At 47.2% G+C, this 11,112-nt stretch overlaps 2 protein-coding genes across 2 annotated transcripts; one reads left to right on the top strand and one right to left on the bottom strand.

Annotated features, from left to right (window-relative positions):
• The first annotated feature begins 77 nt into the window (after positions 1–77).
• Positions 78–2,112, top strand: LOC128780147 (histone H2B type 2-E). Its single transcript, XM_053917961.2, has one exon. The coding sequence runs from the start codon at positions 167–169 to the stop codon at positions 545–547; it is 381 nt and encodes a 126-aa protein (XP_053773936.1). The 5' UTR covers positions 78–166; the 3' UTR covers positions 548–2,112.
• Positions 2,113–8,718: 6,606 nt separating this feature from the next.
• On the bottom strand, positions 8,719–10,753 carry LOC112313460 (histone H2B type 2-E). Its single transcript, XM_024570001.4, has one exon. It carries the CDS (start codon positions 10,662–10,664, stop codon positions 10,284–10,286), a length of 381 nt encoding a protein of 126 aa, XP_024425769.1. The 5' UTR covers positions 10,665–10,753; the 3' UTR covers positions 8,719–10,283.
• Positions 10,754–11,112: the final 359 nt, after the last annotated feature.

Genomic DNA, 11,112 nt, shown 5'->3' on the forward strand with positions numbered 1-11,112 from the left:
CACCCCCCGCAAGAGCGCCACTGAAAACTCGCCAATCACAATACAGCGTACTCAGAGCCTTCATTTGCATACATCCTCTATAAGTCCCGAGTCGCTTCCGGTAGCCTCGGTCCTGCTGTTGTTGTGTTAGCGTTCCTGCTCCTCTCCTTCGCTCGTGCGTTCCGCTATGCCTGAGCCGGCCAAGTCCGCTCCCGCGCCCAAGAAGGGTTCCAAGAAAGCGGTCACCAAAGCCCAGAAGAAGGATGGCAAGAAGCGCAAGCGCAGTCGAAAGGAGAGCTATTCCATCTACGTGTACAAGGTGCTCAAGCAGGTGCACCCCGACACGGGCATCTCGTCCAAGGCCATGGGCATCATGAACTCCTTCGTCAACGACATCTTCGAGCGCATCGCCGGCGAGGCCTCCCGCCTGGCGCATTACAACAAGCGCTCCACCATCACGTCCCGGGAGATCCAGACGGCCGTGCGCCTCCTGCTGCCCGGCGAGCTCGCCAAGCACGCCGTGTCCGAGGGCACCAAGGCCGTCACCAAGTACACCAGCTCCAAGTGAGCTCCTCCTGGGACGCGGCGCTCGCACGAGTCGCCGGCCGCTTGACCCCCAAAGGCTCTTTTCAGAGCCACCTACCTTGTCAGCGAAAGAGCTTGCGTCACTTGCCTTACTCCGATGTCTCTGTCCCGCTTTCATTCCCCGTGCCACCTACCCGTTTCCCAGCGAACACGTTGCCTTTGAAGGGCGACGGGTAAGGTACCCAGAAAACAGAAGGCCAGTTTTCTGTGGCTTGCCGGAGAACTACCTGGAAGGGCGTGTTCGTTCGCATCCAAGTGAACTGCCTCCGCGGCAAAAGCGTCTAACGGTGCCTGGTCCTCCATGTGTTGAAGGCCATCTACCGAGGAACATCGGGCGGGGAAGCGGGGTTGGCTCTGTGGCATTTAGGTCAGGCCAGTGCTTTGTAACGCGTTCTTTCGTGGGCTCTGGAAGCCTTGTTACGAAGCGTTACTGTAAAACTGCAGCAAAGCAATACTCGAGGCCACGCCTCAGCACCCATAGCAAACTTTTCCGGTGTGCCTGGGTACCTTGATTCCGCGGTCCAAGTAAGTTTTAGTCACACACTCCTCCTGTCTCAGTCTCGCATTCCTTTCAGGCTCGCAGAATCAATACATACTATTGCTCTGCTTAGAGAAGTCAACCACTGTCAGATTAAGGTAATAGAAAGGCTACTGCTTAAAGTCTTTTTTGTTTTTTCACTCGGTCCTTGATACCTACACAGTTCCCCACAGGTGTAGTTTTTTGCTGCCGTAACACAATCTGGATTAGGAAGACAGGAGGAAAGGGGATTTCACGAACCTGTGCCAGCTTCTCGTAAAACGTCCTCCAGAGACCTCAAACAGCAGTTTTTAATCTTAACACCTCTCGGCCTTAAAAAACATTTGTCCCTTGCCCGGAACAGTTCATCCTCTCTGCAAAAATAGAGGAGGCACTAGACATTCGAGAGTCATACCGAGGCCCTCTCCGTTTTGGAGACTAGATGGCTCCAAAGAAGTGTTTCCTAAGAACGGCTCAAAGGCAATTAGACCCTGAACCAGTCAACGTATGGATGAAAACCCCACGGACAGCCACTTGAACCCACATCACTGGGGCACTGGTGGTGAGAGGCAAGGGTGACGGACCTACGGAACACACACCGGGTGACTCACGGTCGGTAATCACTGACGTGTCGCTTTTGCAGTTGCCGTATTCCTGGGTAGGATCCTCATCACGGTTTTGAGTCACGACCCCAGACATTTTCTCGCCTTTTTCCCTAACTGTCCTTTCCCAGAATTGTTTGTAACGCTACGTACAAAACTAGCTGCATTCCCCCTTTATTCCTTCATTAACTCCGGGCACCAAATATGGTACTTTACATTTGTACCCTCATTAGAGTTCAAGAACATTTTAAAGAGGTCAAATGAGAACAGAAGGTAAAGCGCAGAAGAAAGCCATAAAACTGAAACTCCCTACCAAAAAAAAAAAAAAAAAAAAAAGTTAAGCACACTGCAGCGAGGTCCTAGCTCATCCCCTTGCTTTGGCTCTTGTTTGTTTGTTTCTTACGTACCTACATAAAACCCCAAATATTATCTTCCGGCATGATTTCTCTTACTTCCTGTCTACTCCACTCAATCAAATACAGGTAACTTATTTCCTAGTCGTTGTACTAAACCTGTCCCTTCTTTCCGAGGCTTTGTCCCGGGCCCCAGGGAACGCCTCCCTGCTTCTGCACATGCCTTGCTCGGATCTATCGCCGGATGAGGCCCACGGCCGGAACTTAAGAAGTTCAGGAAGAGCATGGAGATGGGCGAGGAGGAAGGGGGGCAGAGCGAATAGGGGAGAGATTGAGTTTACAGAGTAGGAATATAACAAAAAATAAAAATGAAGATAGAAACAACCAACCCCGCCCCCTACGCACACAGTTTAGGAAACTGTGTGAACAACCGAATATGCCGCGGAGGAAGTAGTCAATATTTGGTTCTGAGGACTCTCAAATATATGAGTAGGAAAGCAGAAAACGGCTCATCTTGAACTGACGGTGCAGAACGTGACTCGATGTAACTAAATTACCCACCAATCAATAGGTCCGTTTAGCACCGACATTTACACTTACACGTTTCCAAGCAAAACTGACACCTTGTTCTGTCTCCGGGATGAGTATTTTGGGCACATCGCTTCCCGCAACAAGGGAGAGATTTTTTTAAAAACCACACTCTGCACCCTGAGAGAAATAAAACACGCCGGGGATATAGCAGTAAAAAGAACAGAAAAGGTCCCCGTCCACATAAAGCTACGTCCTAGTAGACAGATGGACGCTGAAATAAGCAAACGAAAGAAATGTGGAACAGAATGACATTAAGGGGGTGATGTGCGCTATGATGGAAAGCAGACTGTGGAGTGCAATGTGGATGACAGGTCTGATCGGTTAATAGTTGAGCAGAGGCCCGATTAAAGTAAGATAGTGAGCCATAGGAGAGCTTGGAGAAGAGTATTCCAAAAAAATAAAATAAAGCCAGCAAGCGCAAAGGCCCTGCCTGAGGCAGGCAAAAGTTCGGGGGAGTTCAGGGAATATGCAAGTCTACTGTGGCTAAAGCACAGTGAGCAAAGGAAAGATTCGCAGAGAGATGACGTCAGAGCGGTTGCCGATCACGTAGGCCATCGAAGGACCTCATAGGCCATTCATTGCAAAGATTTTAGCTTTTATTCGTGATAACTTGGAGTGCCTTTGGAGAGTTTGGTTGGAGTAATGACATGACTCGACTTATGTTTTCTAAAGCTCACCCAAGATGCTGTGTTAAAAAAAAACACACTAGGAGAGCAAGAGTACAGGCGGGAAACCTATCAAAGAGGCTACAGTAACAGCATTTCAAAAGAGAGAGAGCTGATAGCAGTGGAGACGGTGAGAAGGCGCCAAGCCTGGGAAAGCCTGGGAAATTGATCGGTCCATTTTGGAAAGGCCCCTGGTCCGTCCCAAAGTCAATCTAAATTCAATCTAATATAATCCCAGGGACACAAGAAGCGTTCTCTCTCTCTCTCTCTCTCTCTCTCTCTCTCTCTCTCTCTCTCTCTCTCTCCCCCCCCTCCCCCCCTGTTACACGCTAACCCCCATGCTGTCACACGTTCTCTCTCCATAGCCGTGTGCACCGGCAGCCACGGGGACTCGGCCTTTGGAGCACCCGGGGAACTAGCTAAGCTACCTGGATAGGGACGGAGACTGTTTGCTTAGCAGCCGCCTGCGGGCTCCAAAGGGCTAAGCTTTAATGTGAGGCGAAAGCTCTAAACGCTGCCTTTTGCCTTGGCCTTGCTGACGACACGGTTGGACTTCTTACGTGGCGGGACACTGAAAACCCAGGGGCCAGTGGAGATGGTGAGAGGTATTCAAGATACGTTTTAAATTAACTGAATGTAGATCACGAAGTATCGAGGGCTGATTGCAAGTGTTTGGACTGAGCACTTCGAAACAGCTGCCCTTTACTGCTATGTAAAGTTGAGAAGCTTTTACACTTCAAGCGGGTATCTGCAATTGGCCCTTGGAGGGAGACATCTATTTGCACACAAACAAACCATGCCACTCCATCATCTCCCATGCATCAGCACTTGCAATGTTTTCCCTTTGATGCCCTGGAAGATCCTCATCCTCACCTTCAGTATGCCTAAATTAGTGCAATTACATAAATCACTCTTACCTCTAATGAGTTATCGAACTATAGTGAAAAGGGGTATCACTCGGAATTCTAGTTAAAGTATGATAACTCAAACATAGGAGAGCATTTTAAATATAAAGGAGTTAAAAATCTTATATGATCATATCTTGAAATTTTATGAATTTCTAATTCTTTCAATACATTAATAGGATTAATAAAGTGAAACAAGAATTAATGCCTATGAAAGTTATTTCTGTACTAGTTTTTAAAGTCTTTGATTAGAAGCTGTTTTTTGTTTTGTTTTTATTTGTCCTTGTTATTTGTTTTGGGACTTTGGAAGCTACCAAAGTTTTGAAAAACTGACCATTTCTTCATCTAGATTGACCATTTCTTATTATTCACTGCATTTTATCTCTCTTTTCCTTTCATTTACATGGACACACATTTTCTTAGCTACTTGAAAGTGATGGTTCATTTCCACGAACCAATATTTGGGGGGGGGGCTCAAATGTTGGAAAAATTTCAGTTTCCAACCATAGCTCATTGTGGAGTGCCCCATGCCACGGAGCTCTCCGAGCCACCGCGGATGAGAATGAGTTGTCCAGGACACCATCTGTTGTTCCAGCAGGAAAGATTCCCTTTAGTGGAGAATGTCCCAAACCCTTCTGCAAAACAGCTTTTACTGGGATTGATAAGTGCAGGAATATGCAGCATACACCCATGGCTCATCAATCAGTGTCCAAAGGCTATAGTTATGAAAAACACTTCTCCCTAAATACTTTATGTAGACTGTCTCTGAAAAATAGGGGCATTCTCCTATATAAAACAATACTGTTATTCCATCGAACAAATTTAAGATTGACTCAATAATATTAATATGCAATTCATAGTCAAATTTCTCCGATTTTATTGCGCTGGCCAAAAAGTTCATTTGTAGTTTTCTGTACGATGGCTGTAGTAGTACTTAGTTGTCTTTCATTTTATTCAAAACAAATTTGTTAGATTCTATTGTGACAGCTGTCATATCAGCATGGATTAAAATGTATGATCAGAATTGGTGAATATTTGTGTAGCGATTTTAATATGAAAGATGAAAGAAAACACACAACATTTTCAGCATATTAGCTTTCATTTTTTCAAGAAAGGTAGAAACACAACTGAAACGCAAAAAAACAATGTGTAGAGTAGGGAGAAGGTATTGTGGCTGACCGTGTCAAAAGTGGTTTGAGAAATGTTGCGCTGGAAATTTCTTGCTGGACGTTACATTCCATGGTCAGGTACACCAGTTGTTGGTTACAGTAACTTGAGACATTGAAAATAATAATTTGAAAAATAGGAATCACAGATTTAGGCATTTTGATGTGGACATATTTGGATACATATAGGCACATAGAGTTTATCAGAGCTGTTGATTATATTATGGGTTGACTTGTGTTCCTCCCACAATATATGATGGAAATCAAACTTCGCAGTGCCTTATACTGTGGCCTTGTTTGCAGATAAGAGTTTGGCACATGTAATCGACTTAAAATAGGACATCAGGGTGGGCTAAAATTCAATATGACTGGTGTCTTCATCAGAAGATGCAGAAACATACAGGAGGAACCTGTGATAGGAGTTGGAGTTTATGCTGTCAGAGCCAAAAAGTACCAGGGGCTACCAGCAGCTTAAAAGTAAGTTAAGGATCCTTTCCTAAAAGGTTTTAGGAGGGGCCTTTGGAGGCACCGGACCCTGCCAGCACCTCAGGAGGCAACCAATCAATGTCTCTCACACAATCAATGTTTCTCTCTCCCTCTCTTCCTCTCTCTCTGAAATCAATAAACACATCCTTGGGTGGAGGATTTTTAAAAATGTATATATCAGACAAATTAGCTTAAGTAGATGTCCAAAGGAAAAAGGGAACTCTGAGGTTAGCTAACTCCAAGAGTGGCTTCCCTCATTGCCATATCAGCTGTGTTCTCCTTTCAGTGTCCATAGACATTCTTGCCTTCGCACCCACAGACTAGTCCAACCTGCTGCTACTTCTTGACAGCAAAGAAATTTTTCCCGAAAAAGCGATCGATATTCCTGTACTCAGTTAATCAGTTATTCAGTTCTAATTCTAAAAAGTTTATGCTAGATTCCTGAACTAATCGATGTTACATCTGCAAAATAGATGTGGTTGTGAACCTCAAATATGACTTTCAATTAGAGTCACCTGGGGAGATTTTTTTAGTACCCTAAGAGCAGCCTGTACCCCCAAACTCCTTACATCTGAGTTTCTAGGGCTGGCAATCAGGCATCAGTATTTTGAAAATACTCTGGGTTGCAGAATCAAACTGCAGGACTACCACACAACAAATTAGACAGATTCCTTAATGAAAACAAGGATAGAATTAGGGAAATAAGAAAAATTATTGTTATAGTCTATTTTATGAATTATAGGACTATCAACCAGTAGGATATACTTCTTGACAAAATGTGAGAAGAACTATAGCCTTGAACAATTCCTTTAAAAACATATGAGGAGGATAAGAACTAGAAAATATTTTAAGGTGATAGCCCAAACCCCCAATGCCCTTAAAAGGAAAGGTTGTATTCTCTTCATTGAGCCCTCAAATGTGACCCTCCAAGGGCCAATTGCAGATACCCGCTTGAAGTGTAAAAGCTTCTCAACTTTACATAGCAGTAAAGGGCAGCTGTTTCGAAGTGCTCAGTCCAAACACTTGCAATCAGCCCTCGATACTTCGTGATCTACATTCAGTTAATTTAAAACGTATCTTGAATACCTCTCACCATCTCCACTGGCCCCTGGGTTTTCAGTGTCCCGCCACGTAAGAAGTCCAACCGTGTCGTCAGCAAGGCCAAGGCAAAAGGCAGCGTTTAGAGCTTTCGCCTCACATTAAAGCTTAGCCCTTTGGAGCCCGCAGGCGGCTGCTAAGCAAACAGTCTCCGTCCCTATCCAGGTAGCTTAGCTAGTTCCCCGGGTGCTCCAAAGGCCGAGTCCCCGTGGCTGCCGGTGCACACGGCTATGGAGAGAGAACGTGTGACAGCATGGGGGTTAGCGTGTAACAGGGGGGGAGGGGGGGGAGAGAGAGAGAGAGAGAGAGAGAGAGAGAGAGAGAGAGAGAGAGAGAGAACGCTTCTTGTGTCCCTGGGATTATATTAGATTGAATTTAGATTGACTTTGGGACGGACCAGGGGCCTTTCCAAAATGGACCGATCAATTTCCCAGGCTTTCCCAGGCTTGGCGCCTTCTCACCGTCTCCACTGCTATCAGCTCTCTCTCTTTTGAAATGCTGTTACTGTAGCCTCTTTGATAGGTTTCCCGCCTGTACTCTTGCTCTCCTAGTGTGTTTTTTTTTAACACAGCATCTTGGGTGAGCTTTAGAAAACATAAGTCGAGTCATGTCATTACTCCAACCAAACTCTCCAAAGGCACTCCAAGTTATCACGAATAAAAGCTAAAATCTTTGCAATGAATGGCCTATGAGGTCCTTCGATGGCCTACGTGATCGGCAACCGCTCTGACGTCATCTCTCTGCGAATCTTTCCTTTGCTCACTGTGCTTTAGCCACAGTAGACTTGCATATTCCCTGAACTCCCCCGAACTTTTGCCTGCCTCAGGCAGGGCCTTTGCGCTTGCTGGCTTTATTTTATTTTTTTGGAATACTCTTCTCCAAGCTCTCCTATGGCTCACTATCTTACTTTAATCGGGCCTCTGCTCAACTATTAACCGATCAGACCTGTCATCCACATTGCACTCCACAGTCTGCTTTCCATCATAGCGCACATCACCCCCTTAATGTCATTCTGTTCCACATTTCTTTCGTTTGCTTATTTCAGCGTCCATCTGTCTACTAGGACGTAGCTTTATGTGGACGGGGACCTTTTCTGTTCTTTTTACTGCTATATCCCCGGCGTGTTTTATTTCTCTCAGGGTGCAGAGTGTGGTTTTTAAAAAAATCTCTCCCTTGTTGCGGGAAGCGATGTGCCCAAAATACTCATCCCGGAGACAGAACAAGGTGTCAGTTTTGCTTGGAAACGTGTAAGTGTAAATGTCGGTGCTAAACGGACCTATTGATTGGTGGGTAATTTAGTTACATCGAGTCACGTTCTGCACCGTCAGTTCAAGATGAGCCGTTTTCTGCTTTCCTACTCATATATTTGAGAGTCCTCAGAACCAAATATTGACTACTTCCTCCGCGGCATATTCGGTTGTTCACACAGTTTCCTAAACTGTGTGCGTAGGGGGCGGGGTTGGTTGTTTCTATCTTCATTTTTATTTTTTGTTATATTCCTACTCTGTAAACTCAATCTCTCCCCTATTCGCTCTGCCCCCCTTCCTCCTCGCCCATCTCCATGCTCTTCCTGAACTTCTTAAGTTCCGGCCGTGGGCCTCATCCGGCGATAGATCCGAGCAAGGCATGTGCAGAAGCAGGGAGGCGTTCCCTGGGGCCCGGGACAAAGCCTCGGAAAGAAGGGACAGGTTTAGTACAACGACTAGGAAATAAGTTACCTGTATTTGATTGAGTGGAGTAGACAGGAAGTAAGAGAAATCATGCCGGAAGATAATATTTGGGGTTTTATGTAGGTACGTAAGAAACAAACAAACAAGAGCCAAAGCAAGGGGATGAGCTAGGACCTCGCTGCAGTGTGCTTAACTTTTTTTTTTTTTTTTTTTTTTGGTAGGGAGTTTCAGTTTTATGGCTTTCTTCTGCGCTTTACCTTCTGTTCTCATTTGACCTCTTTAAAATGTTCTTGAACTCTAATGAGGGTACAAATGTAAAGTACCATATTTGGTGCCCGGAGTTAATGAAGGAATAAAGGGGGAATGCAGCTAGTTTTGTACGTAGCGTTACAAACAATTCTGGGAAAGGACAGTTAGGGAAAAAGGCGAGAAAATGTCTGGGGTCGTGACTCAAAACCGTGATGAGGATCCTACCCAGGAATACGGCAACTGCAAAAGCGACACGTCAGTGATTACCGACCGTGAGTCACCCGGTGTGTGTTCCGTAGGTCCGTCACCCTTGCCTCTCACCACCAGTGCCCCAGTGATGTGGGTTCAAGTGGCTGTCCGTGGGGTTTTCATCCATACGTTGACTGGTTCAGGGTCTAATTGCCTTTGAGCCGTTCTTAGGAAACACTTCTTTGGAGCCATCTAGTCTCCAAAACGGAGAGGGCCTCGGTATGACTCTCGAATGTCTAGTGCCTCCTCTATTTTTGCAGAGAGGATGAACTGTTCCGGGCAAGGGACAAATGTTTTTTAAGGCCGAGAGGTGTTAAGATTAAAAACTGCTGTTTGAGGTCTCTGGAGGACGTTTTACGAGAAGCTGGCACAGGTTCGTGAAATCCCCTTTCCTCCTGTCTTCCTAATCCAGATTGTGTTACGGCAGCAAAAAACTACACCTGTGGGGAACTGTGTAGGTATCAAGGACCGAGTGAAAAAACAAAAAAGACTTTAAGCAGTAGCCTTTCTATTACCTTAATCTGACAGTGGTTGACTTCTCTAAGCAGAGCAATAGTATGTATTGATTCTGCGAGCCTGAAAGGAATGCGAGACTGAGACAGGAGGAGTGTGTGACTAAAACTTACTTGGACCGCGGAATCAAGGTACCCAGGCACACCGGAAAAGTTTGCTATGGGTGCTGAGGCGTGGCCTCGAGTATTGCTTTGCTGCAGTTTTACAGTAACGCTTCGTAACAAGGCTTCCAGAGCCCACGAAAGAACGCGTTACAAAGCACTGGCCTGACCTAAATGCCACAGAGCCAACCCCGCTTCCCCGCCCGATGTTCCTCGGTAGATGGCCTTCAACACATGGAGGACCAGGCACCGTTAGACGCTTTTGCCGCGGAGGCAGTTCACTTGGATGCGAACGAACACGCCCTTCCAGGTAGTTCTCCGGCAAGCCACAGAAAACTGGCCTTCTGTTTTCTGGGTACCTTACCCGTCGCCCTTCAAAGGCAACGTGTTCGCTGGGAAACGGGTAGGTGGCACGGGGAATGAAAGCGGGACAGAGACATCGGAGTAAGGCAAGTGACGCAAGCTCTTTCGCTGACAAGGTAGGTGGCTCTGAAAAGAGCCTTTGGGGGTCAAGCGGCCGGCGACTCGTGCGAGCGCCGCGTCCCAGGAGGAGCTCACTTGGAGCTGGTGTACTTGGTGACGGCCTTGGTGCCCTCGGACACGGCGTGCTTGGCGAGCTCGCCGGGCAGCAGGAGGCGCACGGCCGTCTGGATCTCCCGGGACGTGATGGTGGAGCGCTTGTTGTAATGCGCCAGGCGGGAGGCCTCGCCGGCGATGCGCTCGAAGATGTCGTTGACGAAGGAGTTCATGATGCCCATGGCCTTGGACGAGATGCCCGTGTCGGGGTGCACCTGCTTGAGCACCTTGTACACGTAGATGGAATAGCTCTCCTTTCGACTGCGCTTGCGCTTCTTGCCATCCTTCTTCTGGGCTTTGGTGACCGCTTTCTTGGAACCCTTCTTGGGCGCGGGAGCGGACTTGGCCGGCTCAGGCATAGCGGAACGCACGAGCGAAGGAGAGGAGCAGGAACGCTAACACAACAACAGCAGGACCGAGGCTACCGGAAGCGACTCGGGACTTATAGAGGATGTATGCAAATGAAGGCTCTGAGTACGCTGTATTGTGATTGGCGAGTTTTCAGTGGCGCTCTTGCGGGGGGTGGGGGTGGGGGGAGGGGGTCATGCAAATGAGTGGATTCTCCCTGCGCTCTCTTATTGGCCACCGGGACAAAGCTACGGTTTAGCCAATCACAGTGCTCGTTGGACAATCGCCGTTCTGCCTATAAAAAGCTGAAGCGGAGCCGTTTAGGGCGACTTTCTCGGTCGTCGGTCGGGAGCTACTCGCAGTGCCGAGTGCCGTCATGTCTGGTCGTGGCAAACAGGGAGGCAAGGCCCGCGCTAAGGCCAAGTCCCGCTCTTCCCGCGCCGGTCTCCAGTTCCCCGT

This window comes from Desmodus rotundus, unplaced genomic scaffold, assembly GCF_022682495.2.
Source record: "Desmodus rotundus isolate HL8 unplaced genomic scaffold, HLdesRot8A.1 manual_scaffold_559, whole genome shotgun sequence".
In the NCBI taxonomy this organism is placed as follows: Eukaryota; Metazoa; Chordata; class Mammalia; order Chiroptera; family Phyllostomidae; genus Desmodus; species Desmodus rotundus.